This window comes from Plodia interpunctella, chromosome 16 (assembly GCF_027563975.2).
Source record: "Plodia interpunctella isolate USDA-ARS_2022_Savannah chromosome 16, ilPloInte3.2, whole genome shotgun sequence".
Classification (NCBI taxonomy): domain Eukaryota; kingdom Metazoa; phylum Arthropoda; class Insecta; order Lepidoptera; family Pyralidae; genus Plodia; species Plodia interpunctella.
This window is the reverse complement of record NC_071309.1, coordinates 2,432,472-2,455,379: the sequence shown is the minus strand read 5'-3', so window position 1 is coordinate 2,455,379 and position 22,908 is coordinate 2,432,472. Positions and strand designations below refer to the sequence as shown.

The 22,908-nt window shown below is 33.5% G+C and overlaps 1 protein-coding gene across 1 annotated transcript in view; it reads right to left on the bottom strand.

The window, feature by feature from the left end:
* The window catches only part of LOC128676251 (polypeptide N-acetylgalactosaminyltransferase 2-like), a 57,744-nt gene that overhangs the window by 17,429 nt on the left and 17,407 nt on the right, over positions 1 to 22,908 (bottom strand). The window contains exons 2-3 of the mRNA XM_053756268.1: positions 2,566 to 2,804; positions 1,067 to 1,165 (exon numbers count right to left, since the gene is read on the bottom strand). Coding sequence (XP_053612243.1) covers positions 1,067 to 1,165; positions 2,566 to 2,804 — 338 coding nt within the window. The remainder of the gene's footprint in view (positions 1 to 1,066; positions 1,166 to 2,565; positions 2,805 to 22,908) is intronic.

Below are 22,908 nucleotides of genomic sequence, written 5' to 3'. Positions count from 1 at the left end.
TGTAGCAATATTGGCAACAATATCGGGAAGAAACAAAAATAGGATTCAAGAATAAATTTTGGAATGACTTTCCATCTGTCTTTCCTTTGTCTGGTATCTACATAATTGTACTTAGTCACTATTTTGGCAACGAATCAAATGTTAACTATTGTTCAGTTCATATCACAATGTTGTGTAACAAACATACTCACTTTAATTTTATTATTGATACGGATAGGGTTTACGTTGTTACAGCATAATATATCAATAAATTAGAAAAATAATGCAATCTAATGATTAGTAAAGTAATATGTACAAATGTTTTGATATGATCGGAATACATAGATTTATGGTACATTTTTATTAGCGGAAAAAAAGTTCTGCTCGACTAGGCAGTCGGAATTAACATACAGTTTTCTGTGGTTTTTAGCGAATAATTTCAAAGAATTCTGTTGGATTTTCTACGGAATCCCTTTACTAGAAAAATAGCTGTAGTGTAAGTATAGGGGACATGTACATACGACTCAATCATAGCTCGTAATATTATAGTCGACATAGCGGTTACGCGTGTGATAGGCGGTGATAGTAAAATGCAATTGCAAGGATTACGGCACTGCGCATAACATAGCTATGGACAACGGAATGTTCAATGGAATGTGTGCACGGAAATCAATCGTTGGCACTTAATATAATAGTATTATAATTTATAACGTGTATCTTATGAAAATGACGGAAAATATGCATTTCTGCGATTCTTTTTTTTTATACTTACTAGTTATTTATTAAATAGCTTGGTCTTGGAATATTTTCATTGTTTGATTCCTTTAAATTATCTGCTCGATAATGCACACCAATCGAACTAAATATTGTAAAAATTGTATTCAAATACCTTGACAACACCAAATGGGAAAAAAATGTTTTCAATAGATAATTATTCTCGTAAAGAAAGTAACGCAGTACCTGAACCAGACGTTTTAAAAATAATTCAAATTGATTTACAAAATAAGAAAGACATAAATGGTCTTTATCCAGCGTGGGACAATCATCTATATAGGTAAGCTAATAATTGAAAAAAAAGTGACCAAACCTGACAATAGTTCGGAGGAGAGTGGAGCGAGCTTCGTTGTGGAAAGTGATGATCACGCTCGTCTGGGGGAGGTCTTCGTCATATTTTTTGAGGCGGCACCTGCAATTGAAATGTTGATGAAACTCTTTAAAATGGCTTTGTTCCCATCCAAAGTGAAAGAAGAAATTTTATATGCGAATCACTTCGATAGCCACATCGGAAGCTGCCATCAAGTCAGCTCGAGTACATGTTTGGACACTCGGGACAGGCGAGAAGATGAGCCATCGATTGTGGGGAGAAGCCACAATCGCACATGTTATGAGCCTGGTCAAGCATACCCCACCAGATTATCTTTGCACCGGTCCACTTGAGTGCGTGCAATTATAGTTGCTTCAGTATCATTATTTATTATGGTAAATTAAAGAGTACTACAATTTGCTGCATCTACTAAAACTACCAAATATAATGTAACGAACACCATTAATGAATTCAATGCTATTTACAATTTTCTACGGCAAGTGGCATTAGTTTTACGCAAGCCGACGCAAGCGATGCTAACGACCGAGTTGGACCCAGTTTACCTCCAAGTTGTTAACGGAGGTCATTATGGTGTAAGGAAGAATGTAGCTAGCCTCCTACTAGTTCGTATTAGCAGTAGCCTTTCGCCGATCGCCATCATATTGATTTACATTCATATTATAAAGAGGAAGTGTCTGTACAATGTCTGAAAATCGGTTGGTAGTTTCGAAGACCACCTAATTCTGAACTACCCAACCGATTTCCAAAATTCTTTGGTGGAAGGCATGTCATTTTTTCTTGTATTCTTATGTATTTTACTTTTTATTCCGATATTTATAGGTTGGGTACGTTTATAAATCTTCAATCATTTGATTACCTATATTATTACTTGTTATTTTGTGTGGTAGTTATCGTACTTAATGTTAATACTAGCTATAAAATCAAAATACACGAAGCAGAGATCATAGATCAAGGTGGAAACGCTTCTCTTAATAGAAATTAAGCATAAGTTGCACCGTCAACTTTGAAGTTAAAATTAACCTGTTAAGAAAAATGTAATGTACGCCATTTTATCTAAACGTCTGCGGGGCGCGCTGGTTAAACTCAATGTCAAATATGACGGTGCACCTCATCCGAAGTGTACATATATTTTAATAATAAATCAATCACAATTTTAAGTATCTGCCTTATATGTAGAGTTTATGTTGTTACTTCTACCTATCTATATTATTGTATTGTTTCTTTACCCGTTCAATATCTTTGGTGTTATGAGTATAAGTCACAACACCAAATACAAGACACATCACTACGCACTCTGACGACAAGATGGCGGTTCGTTATAATTACTTGATATTTTGTAAAACACTTTAAGTAGTTTGGTCTAATAAATGTTGTATAACATTCAAGTCTTTTATATTATGGTCACCGACCATTACATTTGGAAACTGATGTCTACCATAAGGCAGGCAGGCCTGAACATACACAAATAGTATAATACTCACATAGCATTCCTCGTATCAGGCACAGCCCTGTTACTAGGCAAGCTATCCGACGCAGCCTGGTTGAACCTATTCCTCACGTAAGGGTCGGAGTCTTTCGCCCCTCCCGCCACGTAACCCCCCTCGTCAAAGTAGGTTCTACCAGTGCTGCCCGTGTTGAAGTCATCTGTAGACGCTGGACTGCTTTCAGGTTCTTCTATGTCAGGATGCTGCTTTATTAGACGCAGGGCTATGTTTTCTTCCTGTAACAATGATATATTTTTCTGTCAATTGTTGGTGCTAATTTGGGACCTAAGAAGAAATAGATGGTGTCAGCTGCCAGCTGAATAACCTCTCGTTTTTATTTTTATTATTCTTTTTTTATTGCAATCGTTTCTCTCTCTTTCATCTGAGCGTTTTCCCGGTTCTTGAATTGTAAAGCTTCGGAGCCCAGAGTTCGCTTTCCTACTTTCTCATTTCCACTTCGCAAGGTCATAGTGGATGTCGATTCTATTATTGTTACTTCCTCATCTATCTCTATCTATCATCCCCGTGGTTTACATGCTGATGAGGAAAAGAGAGAACCGACCTCAGACCTGCCGGCAGTAATGAAGACATAATTATTTCATCATCTAATTTTTTTCAAAATGTGACGAGATGAACCTTTATTCAATGTTTGATATCATCATCAACTTTACAAGTGTCGTAATGAAACTAATCGCGCATTGTTAAACAGACAGCTGTCAAATTTGGGATTACGTTTAATGTTACAATATAAAAGTGTTACTTTGACAGCTAGTGTATATTATATTGAGTGTGTGTATATTGAGTTATTTACTAAAATCAACAAAGTTGAACAGAATAGGCCTTGTCAGGGCGTGTCGTTGCTGTTTAGATTATGTATGTACAAGAGGCGTCATTTGTAACCGACTTAAAAAAAGGTGGTTCTAAATTTATAGATTCTATTTTTCTTCTCGATATTGTATTTTTTTAACGACTAGAGATGCGACCTTATGTAAAAACATATCACAGGCCCAATATTACTTATTGTAAGTAATATTGGGTCTGATATAAATATTTAGGTAGTTGATTTTTGAGTTTTCTTTCAAAAATAAAAATAAAAACTGTCTTTCTTAGTGATGACTTATCTAAATTGTTTCAGTTTGGATGCCGTCAGGTATCCTTGACATTCTGTACTGGTATGCATAGAAGATTGTTATTTAATTTCATAAATAAATATGTAAATGGCAATGACATCCAAAAACGCAATGTCAAGTTAGCGCACTATATTGTGCGTTGGCGGTCGAGTGATTAAAACGCCTACTTGAGATTGAAAGGTCTAGGGTTCAACGAAAACGTCACGTTTATAACTGATCCGAATTATGTTTATTTTATTACTTTCCAATTAGACTTTTAGGACAGAAGATTTACGTGAAAAACAACACAAACGAAAAACAAGTAAAAACAAAAAACAAAAACCCCGCTTGCGTACAACTCCTTGCGTTGAGCCCTGTAATTTGATACACACATTGTAATATTCGGAAAAAAAAATGTTTTTCACCAAGTCCACAGATGTTGAAACACAGCCTCCATGTTTCTTTTGACGTTACTGTCTAAGAACACTCGGGAAGCTAATACGAATGTATAATGATACCTCTATAAATTACCATTCCAAGATTGGAAGAGATGAAAAACACGTAGTTCACATAACCGATAAGAACTTTAAATACGCGCACATAAATGAATGAATGTTTTCATTCAATGAGTGTAGTGTTTTAGGTCAGTTTATGATTGCGAATGGCAAATTTATTTTAATATAACCTACATATAATAAACAACCAGCCTTTACAATGTACAATCGCTTATAGCGACATTTCGTGTACGGTACGTTTCACTTTTGTAAACCTTGACATTAAACTGACGGTCCAAATAATGCTAAATTAACTCAATGTTAACTGTGCTCGAGCTTGGCTTCGCTTTTGTGGGAATATTGACAATCTGGATAGCTTTTAAATGAATAAAATGATTCCTCTTATAATAATATAACAATATTAATTAAACATCAATCATTTATAATAACTTAAGTATAAATGTAAAATTAATTTTAATCATTATTATTCAGTTAACAATAAATCCACATATGCCTGATGACAATGATGAATTAGAAAATAAAAATAACAATTTTTTTGTGAAACTACATAGTAGTCAAATTTAAAAAAATACGATTTGTATGTGATATCTATATAAGGAAATGACCATTTCATTAAGTCTCTTGAATATTGAGGTGACTAGGAAAGAATATAAATGGTTGATGGGGGTTGGTGTCAGGTAATCGGCCAGTCATAAAATTAGAGCCAATTCGGCTTCGAGTGTCGCAGTCGCGAATGTAATTGAGAGTATATGAGTGAAGCCACGGTACATATACATAGTAAAGGCTGAATTAGCCGTTTTCCGCAGATGCCATAAATTTAGTCCACTTCATCTAGAAATGTCAACGATTTTGTCAATCAGATACGCCACTTCGTCACACTCAAGTTTACTTGTAACCATTGAGTCATTGAACTCAGTAAAGAAGATTACAGTATAATTTATTTGATATAATTTTTATTCAGTCTGTCAAATTATATAGCACAATATATTATATAATATATCTATAGGTACGAGTTAATATTTTTAGAAAAAATGTTGTGATGTAAAAAAAAGACTTAAAATATTGGATCTTGTCAAGAAATCTTCATTTTAAACTTAGAACCATAAATAAAAATAGATTCATAAAGAACGAAGAGCGATTTCGAGCTGTTTTTTTTGCACCTATGTGAATTTTTTGCTATCGTAGTCTACATCAGCTCCCTCGTTATTTTAAGCTAATGCCCCCAGAGGTAAATTTGTCACGGTATTGACTTTACCAGCTCATATGTTGAAATTGGGTCCGTTATCCGTAATACGGATTGTGGTCGCGATTTCAATCATATTTATTGAAACAGAACCAAATTGAGGTTTTATTTACTGGTAGTTAATCCACCTCAACTGCTAGAAATATACTTTTGATGTACATTCATTTTTTTTTCATTTGGAACACAGAAGGGGAGGCCTTTGCCCAGCAGTGGGACACAAAACAGGCTATAAAAAAATACATTATTTTTATTTGCTATGGAAAACATTGTTATTAAAACATATCTGTTCTCAGATGATGTTCTTTTGTTTATCCACTTTCAATTCCCTACATTTAATACCATTTCACGAGGTCTTAGGCAATCGGCAACTTCGTTGATGTGTATTATACTCATTGACGACATCAAGGCCGCACTTTTTGTATTTACTACTTCTGCAGGATCAGGTAGAAAGGTCCGGGCTAATCAATAAATACGTGTTTCAATTTCTATAATGTTTCATGTAGTTATAAAAAATCACAGAGCAATACTGAAACATTGAAAAGAGTTACTATGATGAAAAGCCTTTTATTCTCCATGCGTTCCTGCGGAAAAAGTTCTTGACAAACATACGGGCTAATCTAATGAATTCTGTATTTCTTTTGAGTTACGGAACTCTATTGTCATAATATTCTGTAAGTAAATCCAGTCCGTCTGTCTATAAAACTTTCAACGCTAGCTGATGTAGACACATCAGCTGCTGAAGCTACTTGTCTATTATTCAATAAATAAATATATCGAGTGACATAGTAAATTAATAAGTACTTATAATTATTCCAAATTCATAAGTCAATCCATCCCGCAATTGTTTTTTTACTGCGCAGTTTAACTTTAATCAAGTTTTTATCACCAAGCAAAAAGGTTAGCTTGCAATCATAACTACTGACACCTTCAAGATTAACCATTCTCGTTAGTTTTAAACCAGGAAGTGAAGTATATCCGTCTGGTTTCTCTATAATCACGAACATCGGTAAGTAACGAGTTTTGGTCTGAGACTTTCTACGCAAATCCAATGGCTTTAGACCCGGTATAATTTTATCAAGTGAAAGCTGACTCTTGTGCAAGGACTAATCTCAAATTTTATTGTTTTTTTAATATAATAATATAATCTTGCATTCGGGGCTGTGATGCCACATAGCCAGGGGTCAGCGTAGAAAATAAACCTTGAAATTATAACGATTCGCTTGTTTTTTTACTGAAGCTACCAAGTTATTGTCTCCCTTAGTCGCCTATTATGATATCCACTGGAATATATGAAGTGGTCTTATTCTAGGACGGAACCACAGGCTACATATGCTGTAGTTTGTACATTCATAGTTTCTTATATATATATACAATACATGATTATGTACAGAAATATAAAATAAAAGGAAATTTATATAAATTATATGTATATAGGTACAAGTGAAGGCAGTACAATTGACAATAGCAGAATGGAACGCAGTGATTGCTCGGAAGTGTACGAGTACAGTCAACAGCAAATCAACCTAACCAAATTCATTGCAAACTCGCCGCTATTACCGCGCCATAGAGGTTGTTGCAGGGTAACTGAATATGCTGTTGACTGTACGTACACTGCGCGAAAGTGTAAAAATAACATAGTATAACGGGAAATGTAGCGGAACGGAACTAATGACCATATTGCGATAAATGATATAAAATTTTGTCTAAATTAATACATAATAAATACAAAAATAAAACAATAAAAAATAAAAAGTAGGAAAGCTGTTAGGCTCCGACGCTCAATGGGGGAGGAAGAAACTGCCGGTTTTTTCCGCCCTAAGATGTTGAGACTTAACAAATTATAGTTGTTTTGTTACTAAGTTGAATGTAATGCTATTAATTATTAAAAAAAAATATTTGAAGTTATCGAACAAAATTGAAGGACGTTATCATTATAACTTTCGAGTACTCGTAATTTGTTAATTTTAAGTTCCTCTTTTTGCTTTTAAATACATTTTGTTATTTTCATAATATAGTTTCAAAGCAAATACACTTATTTGTTTTTATAGTTTAAAAGAGTAATGTTAATAATACAGATAACTTAAATACGTTGTGCTTTTGTTCTACTTTAGATATTATTTACGACGAAAGTTACAATATCACGGCAAAATTAATAAAACTATATTAAAAAATTAAATGGAAGAATAGGCGGTCGTTGGTGTGGGATGCGACGTGCGCGGATACAGTAGCTCCATCTCACGTAACAGCGACTGCTTGTAAGGCTAGTGCGGCTGCGTTGACGGCAGAGTCCGGCAAAAGGCGTAAACATGCATCTCTGGGACAGCCATACATATTTACGCCTTTTGCTGTAGAGACCCTGGGACCTTGGGGTGCGGATGCAAAAACTCTTTACAAAGAAATTTCCGCACGCCTTATCGATGTCTCTGGGGACCCAAGGGCTGGTGACTATTTTGGCTAACGTTTGAGTTTGGCCATACAAAGAGGAAATGTCGCCAGTGTCAATTTATTATTTAAATTAATTCAAAATCAAAATCAAATCATTCATTTCAAACAAATCATTTATTCAGAAATTAGGCCTTCACAGGCACTTTTTCACGTCATATTCTAAATTAAATGATGTTTACCAAAGCTACAAACTACTAGCATTTCGGAACGACCACTGCTGAGAAGAAATGCCGAATTAAGTAATTATGTCGTATTTTTAGTTGTACATTTAAATATATTATCTGCTCATTTTCTCATGATAAAAATGAAATAACCAACAACTCAGAAGTTTCAAATAAAATAAATCTATATCAAAATCGGTTCAGCCGTTTGGCTGTTACGATACCACAGATAGACATACAGATACTAACTCCCCTCCTTTTGACATCGAGGTTTAAAAAAACTAATTCGATGCATTCTTATGTCACAAGAGAAGAAAATATTCGACCTTGTCCGGAAATCTATCGGTTGTGTGGTTACCCTACTGATGTGCTAACCACACTTCACTGTTCATACCTTGGGAAACGATTTTGTTGACGTTTTTATCACAGATAGGAAAGTAATAAGTATTGTTCTTTCACGGTCTTGCGTTTTTATAAGAAAAAGTGGTTTATAATAGAGATACAGTGTGTTTACAGTTTTTCTTTACTAATGTCACTTTAATGGTAGAAAATATTCATCAATTATAATATTAAATATTAAAATATAACTTGAGTCTAAGACAGCAGGATGAACCGATACATTCGAAATGAGAGCGACTGAGACAGATATATTACTTTCATTACTATTTGACATCTATCATAGGATTCTAGTTATATTTTACAAAGTTTAATAATAATAATTGTTTGTAATGTACATTATATACTATGTGTAATAAAGTTAAAAAAAAACTGTTATTCCTAACGATTGATAAGAGTGGAATTAAGTTATATGTAAGTAAAATGAAGTTATATTCATTGTATTTATAGTAAGTAGTCTCCCAGTAATTACATTATATTGAGTAAAAATTTAGTAATAAAAATAACAATATATGAATTATATCAATAGCCGATAGAAGGACAATAAGAGCCTATTAAAAAGTATAAAAATCCTAAATGCCAAACTTTTGCATACAAATTTAATTTGAAGAACGAAAAGTAATAATGTTCCTGTGGAAAATTCACGGGGTCGAAGCCGCGGGCAAAACTTAAAAAAAATATTGTGGACAAACAAGCATGTGGAATGAATGTGTTTAAATATTTTTGTGTGATAGCCACAAGTCGTCTTTGATAGTGTTTCCACCCATTCAGTTAATTTGAAAGTAGTCTAAGTTTGGATGGTGGTCTTTGACTACGTGTACGTATACAAAATTTTATCTAAATTAGTCCAGCGGTTTACAGATTGACTTTCGCATTTATAATATTAGAATTGATTCATCGACTGACCTTCTCATGTACGACAATATCAGATATAATTGGTGTAAAAAATCAAAAATTCAGGCGATTCGATAGAAATATTAACTAATGGTAGTAATAAAATAACACGTTTGTTTTCACTATGTCGTTTATTGCAGTGTTTGATACCTGCTGTTTACAATGACTTCGCTACTGGGTCCATGAGGTAAACGTGGGTTTTATATTTTGAAACATTTCCGAAAAATAAAATTAAGTAAGTACACTATGATTGTTAGCATTACACAAAAGCCTGTTGTATATTTCATTAATTTTTCATATTATTTACTACACAATCTAAAATAATAATATATTTCCTATATACTTATTTTAAACTTTGAAATAAAATACAATAAACTCAAAGAAAATAAGTTGATTCTGTTTCTTGCTAAAAATCAAGGTAAAGACAGTATAAATAAAACATGATTTTCGAACGATGATAATTTTACACATAGACAAGAAGCGAGACCAGTTTTTGTAGAAGAATAATGAAGTCTACAAGGTTACATGTAATTATTATTACGACGATTGACATTCACATTAATACCTATAATTATGGTCTAAATTCTACAAATTCTAAATTCTTTATTAAACTGGGTGGGCTGCACCGTCAGCTTTGACGTTAACTTTAATGTGCGCAGGAAAAATCAAAGTACGCCACTTTGTCTAAACGTCAGTGGTGTGCCGAATTAATTCAACGTCAAATTTGACGATGTAACTCAGGGTGAGTTAGATATTTATATACTACATCAATTATTGATATCAAAATGTACGTAAAACTAGGTCTACTGCCGACTTTCAAAGCGCAGGTGAAGATGAAGCGGCGCAACAAACTTCACCGCAAATTTGATTTTTCAATTTTTCTAAAGAAAATCTAAAAATTATAGATTTACGCAAATGTTTATCATTTTAATACATTTCTTGCCAAAAATGTGGATGGCCTTGAATATTATTTTATAAAAATGCTATATTCATAGCACAATGGCCGTAGCCACACATAAGATAACGTTGACCGCTCATATTTTCATTTAGAATTCAACTCAATAATCTACAAACTAGTGTCATTCATGACTAAACAGAAGTCATAGTTACTATTAATCATGAGCCACGAGTTAAAAGTTACGATTGGAACTGGATTTCAATCACAGGTTTAACTCAAGGACGGCAGTCTGACCTACACTTTCACTATCACATTATTTAGGTAGTAATCTGCTGTTACATGGTAATCACATTATATCCTAGTTTGTTTTATGTATTAATTAGAAGGGACACGTACGCAATTAAATAAAGTACATATAGTATTTTTGAATAGACAGAGGTGAAATTCGAAGGACAAATTTAACTTCTTGGTGATTTATGCTTATAATAAATATATTATAATATATATAAATATTTGTTGTAAAATAAACATGATGGCAAATCGACTGTAACTCTAACCCACTTCTACTTGAATAAAGTTATAACTTTATCCAAGGAGTGGCAAATTCGATGTCAGTGGCGAACTAATTTTGTGGCAAATAGAAATATGCCCCACAAAAATATACTGGCAGTGAATGTTCAATATAATTTTGAACGTGATATCTTTGAGTCTCCCAAGGGTTAAGTCTATTTCAAGCGAATCGTATGCAATGTTATTTTTAGATAAGTACTCCCAGTGAGACTGAAGATTGCTGCATTAATATGATCGTTATAAAACTCGGATTTTAATAAAATCGTATTTTAATGAAACTCGTAATGCTAAAGAAAAATAAAATAGAATAAAATATTTTTTACACAAACTTAAGTATTAATCGTGAATAAAAAATATATACATATAATTATTACATAATTTTCTAGTATTATATAAAAAATAAATGAAACTATCTTTTTTATTTAATTAATTTGAAAATATTAACTTTTTGCATGCATGAAACTATAACTTCTTATGACATATGAATATCATTAGATTCCTACCCTGTACCGTGTAATGGAGTAAAATCAATTTTATACCAGTTTTTACTCTTATCGATTTAGAAACCGCTCACTAATACAGCGAGGGTTTCTCTAGGAATGGCTCGGTTTCTGCAAACACGTTGGAAAGCTTGCCCTGTAATGGCGGACCAGTCACGATCATATCCAGGTTTAAATATAAAAGTGTACAAAAATGACCACTATTTTCTTGGAATTGGGTCGAAATTGCTGTGCCCTTTTGTAAATGATTATAACTAGCATGTTATTTATGAACCTTATTCCTAGGGAATAAGCTACAAAAGTGACTGGACTTTTGCCGATCGTACATAGGTACATTTGAATATTTCATAGTATCTATAAATCTATATATACTTAATAGGCTATAGAGCGAAATCTAATGTCAATCGCAGAAGAATCTTCACAGTTTTTTAGATATAAATATTTTTATGTTGCCCATGGGCCTCAGGCATCACAGCCATGGATGAAACTAGATAAAGATTAGAACCATATAAAGAGGTTCATAATAATTTATTTTAAGAATCACAAAGAAAAATGTGGATCTGATAGGATAAGAAATGTGGAGGCACCTGTTTCCTACTAAATTTATTTATTTCACCAAACTTAACCTACCATTACGGAAAACATATTCTAATACGACAGGTTAACCTTTTACTTTATTTATGTATAACATATATATATATATATGTATAACATATGATATTTAAAGACGTTATTGTGAATTCATTCAGAGAACAGGAGAAAATATCAATTTTCTCGGCCACTAAATTGATACTAATTGTATTAACTGGTAATCACACGAAAATATATCGTTACCATGAAATAAAACAAGTAGCACGACATTGCATCCACACGTTCTCACTTTTTTACACGATGTACATGCATGTGGACGGATAGTAGGATAATGTGTTACGTGTTTGTATGTTTCGTGGTAGGCCTTCTGGTTGATGGTCGATAAAAATATCTGAGTTCGTACTTTATTTATTTTACACCAAGATACAATTTTGTTTTACTTATGTTAAACTAGCGGCCCGTCCCGGCTTCGCTCGGGTTAACATAATATATTTATAACCTTCTTCAGGAATCACACTATCTAGGTATTGGTGAAAACCACATGAAAATCTGTGCAGTCGTTTAGAGTTTATCGCGAACAGACAGACAGACGCGGCAAAGGACTGTTTTATAACATGTAAGGATAATTTGAAATGTAACAAGAAAACAAATTAAAAATTAATTAAGGATCCTGACCAAACTTACGAAAAAGAAACTGTAATATTTTAAACACATAAAATTAATTTACAATATGCAGGTCACGATTGCGTGTTTTTGTTTGTGCTGCAATGTGTGACATGACATGACCGGTAAACTGACAAGGTTAACTTGTCCAGTTAAAATAGTTAACAGAGTTATTAATCCGTTCGAGGTTCATATTTTGCCAACGTTTAACAATTAGAATACAAGTAACTATCAACATTTTCTCGTATGTGTCTAAACGCTTTAATATGAATGAAAAATTGGTCGTAATTGACAACGAATCGTGAGAAATTTCTACGTATCTTATACAAAAAGAAATAATGTTTTGACTGCCGGTTGACTGTGACATGGGATAAGTCCGTCGGTGTTCAACTATCTGTCTTGTTTTAATTTAATTCTAAGTATTTATTTTCGTACATTAAAGTTGTTACAAATAAACACGATTTTAAAGAAATCAACAAATGAAGGAACTACCTAATCCTGACTGCAATATGTATGCGACATTTTCGGGAAGACTCTGTAGTAGTGGTGTGTTGAGATAACAACCAAACCAACAAATAAAGGTTTTTCACGCTGGTCTTTGAGCTAAGTAAAACACAGAATATGTTAGCTGCTTCTAATCCCACGCAAATTGTAAAAGTCAATCAAGGGAAAAGCCTTTAGGTAATTCTTTTCATAGGCGACGGCAACCTGTCATTATTTAATCTCAATTCGATACATATTATTATTGATATTAATATCGACGACCTCCGTGGCGAAGTGGTAAAGTGTTTGTCTCTGAACCGAGAGGTCCCGGGTTCGATCCCCGGTCGGGTCATGATGGAAAATGATCTTTTTCTGATTGGATCGGGTATATGTTATAAAATATAGTATCGTTGAGTTAGTATCCCATAACACAAGTCTAGAACTTACTTTGGGGCTAGCTCAATTTGTGTGATTTGTCCTAATATATTTATAATATCTATTAAGCCCACAATATAGCTGCACGTGCCTTCGAGATTCGCAACTCCTGGCTCTGTCTACCCCATAAGAAATACAGACGTGATACTATTTCTGCACCAACGAATAAACAATTGACATTTAAAATAATAGTTTCGATTGAGTCAATGAAACAAAACAATGACAAGATTAAACGCGATCAAAAATGTCTTCAGGCCATTCCGTGTTGAGCCTAATCTATTTAATTTCGTAACATGTAGTACGTAATATAACGGTGTAAAAAGTAAAAGTTTGTGCTCTGAACAATTGTGGATAGCCGTGGGACCGGTCTCGATCTACTGTAGCTATTACCATTTAACCTATGTGCCTACTCTCTCGCTACGTATTAAGTATAATAAAAACATCCTACTAAGATTTAAAAACATGAAAGTGTGGATATTAATTGTTTTTATTTCAGAGCTTAAGTCAAATTAGGTGTGCGGATAGAAGAGAACTTGAAAAAACATATTGGCTCATTTTTTTATTCAAAAATCCAACGACAGCGGAGTGCTTGGACATAGTTAAATCCATATTAAAAAAAGTGCTCCAAGTTTACTTCCTCGCGGAACACCGTACATTGCAGGAAACCTAATAATTATTATTTTTATTTCATTTCTGGGGGTCTTACAGCGAAATATATGATATACCTATAGTATACATGTAAAATTGTATTAAGTATGCTAATGACAAGGCAGGTAACTATTAAACACCATTATTATTATTTATACCTGTTTTAAGTAATTAATAACGAAACTAGTCTAAAATTAGTTAATGACAAGAATGCTTACAAATTTATTAGATTTGGTTATGATATTTTTTGTCAAGTTAAGACCTTTAACTAATCAAAGGTATCTAAATGAAAACTACTTAAATTAGAATGAAACGTATCCCAGCCTCGATCTCCGAAGACGCAAAAAGTGAATGGGTATAATTGATTACAAATATTTTTTTATTAAGCGTGGAGAGTGCGTAAATTATGTAATTTATTACACTTCATATTTACAAGCACAGCATGTTGCCACGCATGTTTACTTATCACACAATTTGACTTTTATATCCATGAAAGAATTATATTTGATGGACAAGAAAGAAATGTAAATTACAAGTTGAAGTTGAAAAAAACCAAAACCAATACTATTTAGTATCTCAATGATCTTACTTTTAAATATAGGTATTGTATAAATCTTTCCAAAATTACGCTCAGAGTGTAATCTTTACATTCTTAGTGCGTAGTTATTCTAACATGCGCAAAACACACAAAGTACGCCATTTAAAGTAGACGACGGCGCGCAGGTTAAAGTTAAAGACAAAATTGACTGATGCAACGTAGGCTTAGGATATCTTGTTAATATTATAACTGTTTGATAATATAAAACCGCTATAAACTGCAAATTCTGTTTACCGGGTTTATATCTTAATTCCAGCAATAAGCCCGCCATTTTGGATTAGAGAAAATTTTTCATACAGCTAAATGTGTACGAGTTTCAGAACTCTGACGAGACCGTGAATGTGTGCTTTGAAATAAACAAAACTATCAACTAGTAATTAATGTTATTGTTTATATAAAATATTATTATATCAACAAATTGATGTGAATATCACTTTCTCTTTCATTATATATGAGCATTCGTTCCAAAAAATGGCATTTAAAGTGTCTTTGCCCGCAAGTACTTATCTTTTGCGCAAGTGATTTCTGCACATGAGTGCAAGTGAGTGAATACGAAAAGCAGAAGGGACCGAAGCCAAGAAGTGCTGGCATTATGTCGTCATCAGGATGATACGCGTGACAATGGTCTGATAACTAGGCCTAGGGATGCCGACGACCGTGCGAAGCGAAGACGAAAAATTAAGAAAGCGGGCTTTGGGCTCAGAAATTCAACTGCTGAGTAAGAAACCGGGCAATCGCTCAGATGAGAGTGAGAAAGTGAAACAAACTAAGGATAGTTAGGATTCAATCCTGGTATCGCGGATTCACCACCACGCCATGTAGGTAATTGAAAATTTTGTTTTTAAACTTTATTTCACAACATTACAAAATAAAGTATTTGAAAAGGTGGACTTAACGCCATATGGCGTTCTCTACCAGCCAACCATTAGACCAGACAGAGATAGCAAGATGGTGCCATAAAGTGCAAAAAAGGGAAAATAAATTAAAAGAAAATTCTAAAAAAAAAATATATATCTACACAGATCCATCATGAAACAACTATAGTTATCTAATGTAAAAAGTGAGAGTGATTAACGATGGAAAGCTTATCTCAAACAGCCCAATTTGTTCGTGGGCCGGTGCAATTATTTGAATGGTAACAGTTGAATGACTAAGATGCTAATATGAATATGTGGATTTAGATTGCTAAATCTGTTCTGTAGTGTATTTTAGGTGGTCTATTTATTTGCCTATATATTATTTAAATAACAATTGTATTACGAATACGATGAGAAATTTACCAAAATTATTACACGACCCCAAAACTTTCAAATGAAATTTCAACTGTGGGCTGCTAAGTAAGTTAGTAACAACAGGGTATTCATAAACTGAACACGCGCGCGTCCATCTTGTAAAAGTCGAGGGAATTATTTGCTTTATATATCAAGATAAAACTGATTGACAAGACATTCCATTTGAGCTTACATAGGTGAGTAAAATAGCGCAAGTAGACATATACCGTTGGGGATCAAATAATCTCATACGATGGGTTTAACTAGTTATGATTTAATTAGTTAGATTGCCTAACGTTTAGGCATAACTTGGGAATATATCAGGTGAAAAAATCAAGCGTGTCAAACAGTTTAAGAATAACCTCACCTCGCACAGGTCATACTCGCATGCTGTAAATTTATGAGGCGATAAAACAAACCGATTGTAGTTACAATACGATTGTTGAAATTGATGCAACTTGATTTTTATGAGGCTAACAAGATTTGTGACCGATTCTTGTAGATTTAATAAATGTTTTGGACTTCTTGGCAAAACAATCGATTATGAAATCATTCAATCAATCCTTAACATATCGAACGAAGTTTCTGCCGCGTCTGTCTGTTCGCGATAAACTAAAGCACTAATGCACGGATTTCATGCGGTTTTCATTATAATTTATTATGTTTTTACCCGAGCGAAGCCGGGGCGGGTCACTATTATATAGATACATCAGTAGGATTAAAACTTCCGACCTTATAGCTAAAATTACGGCGTTACCGTCACTTCAAATGAATAGGTAATATAAACTTAAATAGGTGCAATAAAACCTAGTCTCACAGGCCGGCTAGTGGATTACCTTACATAACCAAGTGAGGTGAGATTTTAGAGATAATGTGTTGAAACCTTTTGTCTAGTACAATGCCTTGCGTCAGGCCAATCTGTCAGTAATCCTGAATTATTTCAATAGCCATTGTTAGGTATTTAATTAGCGAATGGCTTAATTGTAACTAGTTCAAAACAGAAGTATAAACATAGTACATTTTATATTTTGCACGTCTATGTATATTGCCACGAAACGAACCTTAGTTATAGCAGTCGCATTTATACGGCACCAAAATATTTATTTATTTCCATACTACTATACCATTTGCAGGACACTACAGACGTTATAACAATGAAGCTTATTTCGTGTCTAGTTTAATTTACGTGCAAGTGTTAATAAACTAGCATATAAGGTATTATATAATGGTGAAATGTGTTACTTCTATTCACGATTGTTATTAAATTAGGTACTCGGGTAGAATATAACCTGGAATATACTTTTTATCCAAAAATACCCACGGGAGCGAAGCCCAGAGGCGCAGCTAGATAAATATTTACTGATTTTATAAAAAAAAGTCAACCAACCTGCATTGCTAGTAAATCGGTGAAACGAGAGTTCTTGCATAATGACTACATTCCAAATGCAGATTTAGATTAGATACCTACAGAAATTCTGTTTCGCTAAATATATTTAAGATTCCAATGGATTATAAATATTATTTTTCTTTTATGTTGAAAATAAATCAAGTCAAACTTCTGAAATTATAAAAGTACTTATAAGTTTTTAAATTTAAATTTTGAGTTTTAAAAGGTGAATTTTCATTGGTAAACTTCACATTAACTACGCACTTTACGCATTCGTGTCGGCATGTGTCCAAGTTCGGCGATAGAGTTGAACTGGCATAATAATATTGTGGTCATTTGTCCATTAAAGTTCTTATAATTTGCGTAGTCAATTTGATATCTGTGAACATGTGTTTATCTCGTAATATAATTAAACTTGATCGTAACCCTCGCCTATGACTGACAGCGTAATCGTGACGTTACTCTATTCAAGCCTCATCGTGGGTATTTCAAATCGTGATGGGTCTGTGTCGGGACAGATGTCACGACAAATCTTCGTCGCATGCAAATTAAACGTGGTAAGATCATCTGGCCCGGTTGCCTGTGGTTCCGCCCTAGAATGGGACCACTCCATATCTTCCTCTAGATGTCGTATAAGCTAAGGGGCACATAGTTTAATAGGTTACATTTCTAGGCTGGTTTTACGCATAAAATAAAGCTGTTAAATTTTACGCCTAAAGTAAAAAGATATCTGAGTCAGATGATCTTCTCTTTTCTCTTTCTCATTTGTGTGCGCTGTGACTCATATATTTTTACTTATAGGTATCAATTTAGGAGCTAGGCTCTAGGCCAATGAAGTTCTATTTATTTTGTTATATATTAAGTTAGGGCAATAGTGCGGTGAGGATAGTTAATGTGGTTACATGGTTCGGTCAGGTCAGCAGTACATTGAAACGAAAGTGGTTACGCAATAACAGTGGGTGAATCTATTTTTAAAATTTTATTGTTAATCTGTCTCACCGAGTCTCACCTGAGCGTGCTCCCGGAACTTGTTTCGGAGGTGAAGCACCAAAGTTTAGTTGCCAAGAAAATAAAAATATAAACATACAATTTATTCTGGCTTTTTACGAACTCTCTCTCTCTCATCTGAGCGTGCTCCCGGTTGCTACTTCAGACGTTGAGCGTCGGAGCCCAGGGTCCGTTTTCCTAATTTTTGTGAAGGGATGAACATATCTATGCTATTTTAGGTATATATTCTACCCGTATATTTCCAATGTAATTAATTTCATAAATGGATCATTGCAAATTTTTGAGTGATTGAGAAACAAACAGCCTCAATCATTTAAACTGTCGCATAATAACATAATAAAAGAGTTAATGAATAATCCTCCAAAATCGTCCCAAACAAATGAAGCCAAAAATCGTTACTCTTTTGACATTATGTTAAACAAAATATACTAAAAACACCTATAGTATAATTATTTCCAGCGTAAACTTGTAAGTGTTCTTAAAAAGATATACCTATTATTTAAAACCAAATAACAGGAAATGAAGATACTTTCCCACGCATTGAAATTGCAAGTGAAATCATTATAATATGAGTAAAACGCCCATTCGAAATACAAAATAATCAAGTTTTTAATGTCAGCCAATGACAAAAGCGGGAAGAAAAAGAAATAATTTTTTCATTCGGTTTCTGGCCAGTAATTCAGTTATGTAAAGTAGAATTGGATTGTCATTGCTGTTGATGTAGTTAATGACGTTCTCAACCTGATTCTAAAGTTGAAATTTTGTAAAGCTGAGTACATAAATTCGTCACTGATTTTATGTGGATTTGTCATTTATCATTTAGCTATAATCTTCAACACAATAAATTTTAAACGTGAAGATAAAATTTTAAATGATTGTAACTCTATAAAAAACTGTATTCTGAGGTCCTGGGTTCGATACTCAGCGCGGACAACTCGTGATTTCAGATATTTGTCTGCGGTTTTGGGTGTATTGTGAACAATGAAAACAAACACAGTTGTTTCCATTGTTCCTACGATTACAAACTTAGTGCTTAGTTTGTTATTTTGACTGTTGTCTACTTATTTATTTATCAATTTACATTTAGGAACTATATTTATTGTAAAGGTATTTACCGGCAGATCTTATTGTAATATTTACTTTAGGTTTCGACGCCCTCGGTGGCGCAGTGGTAAAGTGCTTGCCTCTGAACCGAGAGGTCCCGGGTCCCATCCCCGGTCGGGTCATGATGGAAAATGATCATTTTCTGATTGGCCCGGGTCTTGGATGTTTATCTATATATGTATTTATTATAAAATATAGTATCGTTGAGTTATCCCATAACACAAGTCTCGAACTTACTTTGGGGCTAGCACAATCTGTGTGATTTGTCCTAATATAATATATTTGTCCTAATATATATTATCCAATCATTTTACGTCAAATTTTATGGTGTGCCACCGGCTTTATATTACACAATCGGTTTACGATGAACACATGTTTTTATTTATCTATAAATAAATAATTAGATTGTAATTTGATAAAGGTCTGTTCAGTTTCATTCTGAATGAATAACAGTAAACGATTCCTATTGAATCGTGAAACTGCCTGTCATCATTTCATAACGTAATATAGAAGATATATATGTATTTACGCCCGGACCGACTATATAAAACGTCTAGAAGCCTAATGGTTTTATTAAAACGAATAATAAAAAAAATACGGCTATCGTCTTTTGTATACAGGGCTTTTTATCCCTCCGAATTTCTTGATTATGTTTTAAGTATATTCTGACCTCCTTTCATACCTCTAAGTTAGTTCCCCGTTCGATTATATTGATAGTAGCTTTAAAAAGCACTAACGGTGGTTTTCAGAGCGTTTCAATTTCCATTAATTTATTTATAAAAAATAATTAATCTGTGTTTTATGAATGTTTGATTTTGGAAATGATTCCTTCCTCAAGAAAATTGGCCAATCGTAATGACAGCACGGCTACAGCGGTCGAAACACTCTGAAAACCACTTATATATTAAAATAATGTCATGTAAATTATTATTCATTCGTCATTTCAAGCATTAATTTAGTAATTAGTATATACACAAGTATATGCTAATTAGGTACTAAATTTATGCTTTGACTTTGTAATTATTTTTCAGTTTACTATAATATACCTATCTACGAGTACTATATTTTTCACTATGACGTCACTCTCATGTTATGTACCTTACTGGACATTATCTCACACATCACGATAAGGCTTTTTGGAATTTATGGTGCATGACATTGTTGTAAACGCTGTTGCTTACCGTCTCAAACAGAATGTATACAGGATAGTCGATAGTTTATATTCAATCGAAAAATAAAACGTATATAGATTTTTATAGAGGTACTACTGAGCAAGCAAACAGGCATGCGGCCCACCTGAGAGGAGGTGTTCACCGCAGCCTATGGACATCTGCAACCCCAAGGGTGTCACACGCGCTTTGCCAGCCCTGAATTAAAGCTTTCACGGGTTGATTTCTGGTGGTTTCACTTAGTGGGTATTACAGGCCCTGTATGTATTTTTTCACGGGTTAATTTATTATGTTTTCTCTTACCAGCAATGAGTTTCTCAGACGCCTGCAGACGCCTAGACGATTTCAAAAAGTCCAATCGTGGGCCGTTTCTGCCCATAGATGTTCGGTAATAGCAGAAATGATTCGGTCAATGTATTGTGTGAAATACAGGTTACTGGGTGGTTTTATATGTGTGTCAAGGTTATTGTAGTGTCATTATGAGATAAATTTATTTTCCAATAGACCGGATGTGGTTGCATTGTGCAGAATTAGATTAAAATTACAATTAGAAGATAAAACGTTTAAAAATAGGACACAGATAATGATTAATTTAATTTGATATTCAGTTCGCGTCATTATTTAGAGGTTCGATTTATTTCACGGTACTATTATTATTGGTCGGTTTTCAATTGAAAAAAGAAAATTTATAAATAAATTATTGTTTACATATTTTAGGATTAAAAATTCTTAATAAAAACATATTCCTTTTACAGATTTTCTTAATTTCTTACACAATTAATCGAAATTTTCACTACTTTATTTTTTCAAATGTCGACATAGATAAAGTATGGGAGAAGAGGTTTCTTTTTTTGAATGTAATTCTGTTATTTAATGCTTTCTAAATATTTTAAATACTAGTTCAAAATAAAAAGGACAAATTTGGTATTAAATATATTTGGTAATAATTTGCCTTTTCAAGACGAGACATGAACATGACTAGTTGTTATAAAAATTGTTCTGATGGAATCTCTAACATTTCAAATCTACATTTACACTGTTAATTGTTAAAAGCTCTCAGATGAAATGTTAAGTGATGCTCAACTTTAATTAGTTAATTAAGAGTCATTTAAGGGGTCAACGGGTCGATTAGCGGAAGTTTAGGCAATTTATACATGTAGCGTATGACTGTTAGTGTTCTGTTCGAAACTATTAAAGCCTTTAATAAGTCTGCAACTATAATTAATATAATTACGCAAATATTTACATAACAGAATGAGGGGTCGGAAAAAAGGAATGTCATATACGAATTTCTTTCGGCATTTTTTCTCAGCAATTGTCGTTTCGAAGTGGTGCGTTTTGCAAATGCGTCAGTATACAAGTCGTTACAAAATACTAATATATACATACAAAATAATATATACATACGATGTGGTAGATACCTTATAGATACGGTGATGCGTGACAATTCGTGTACATTGCGTAATTAATATGACTGCTTTTATTTACCTCAATGAAAAACCAGTAATGTACACCGAGTCAGCCTAAGATTGGCAGTTGCCAAGTTCCAAGTTGCCAAGTTTCCACTTTTAAACGTACACACTGTAGTTACAGTGTGTACGTTTAAAAGTGGAAACTTCGCATAAAAGATCTATATAATATATAGTTTTTTTCACTTTCACATACTAAAAAAGACTGATGGTAAGCAAATATCGCAGCCCATGGATACCGGCAACCCGATACGGGTCACCGTTACGTTACCGCCTATTTAGGATAGGCATTTTGTTACTTGACGTGTAGGTGACTGTACTGTGATAACATTACGCACGTGTGAAAGTCAGCACGCGTGTTATGATAGCACGTTTAACGGACGAATTTTGATAAAAAGTAAGTGTTAAGAATACTTATATTACGCAATAGAAATTATATGTGTATTATAATGGTGTGGAAAGTGAGGCGATTTTGGTGGCCAGGACTTTCTCTGTTTAGAGCAATAAACGCCTTTCTACACCATATTAAAGGCGCAAATTGCCTGCAAATATTTTTTTTGTGTGTAAGTAAAAATGTTGATATATTACTTCTACTATACATAAAATAGCATAGCAACTCTGTTTAATTTTCTCGTGGGCTATTTCAATATCAAATTCGCACGATAACGAGATTAGTTTCCGCTCATTTTCTAACCATTTTCTGAAAATATTTTTATTTATATTCAAATTCGAAATTGTTTATTTAACTGTGATTTATATTAGGACTAGCTTTTGCCCGCGGCT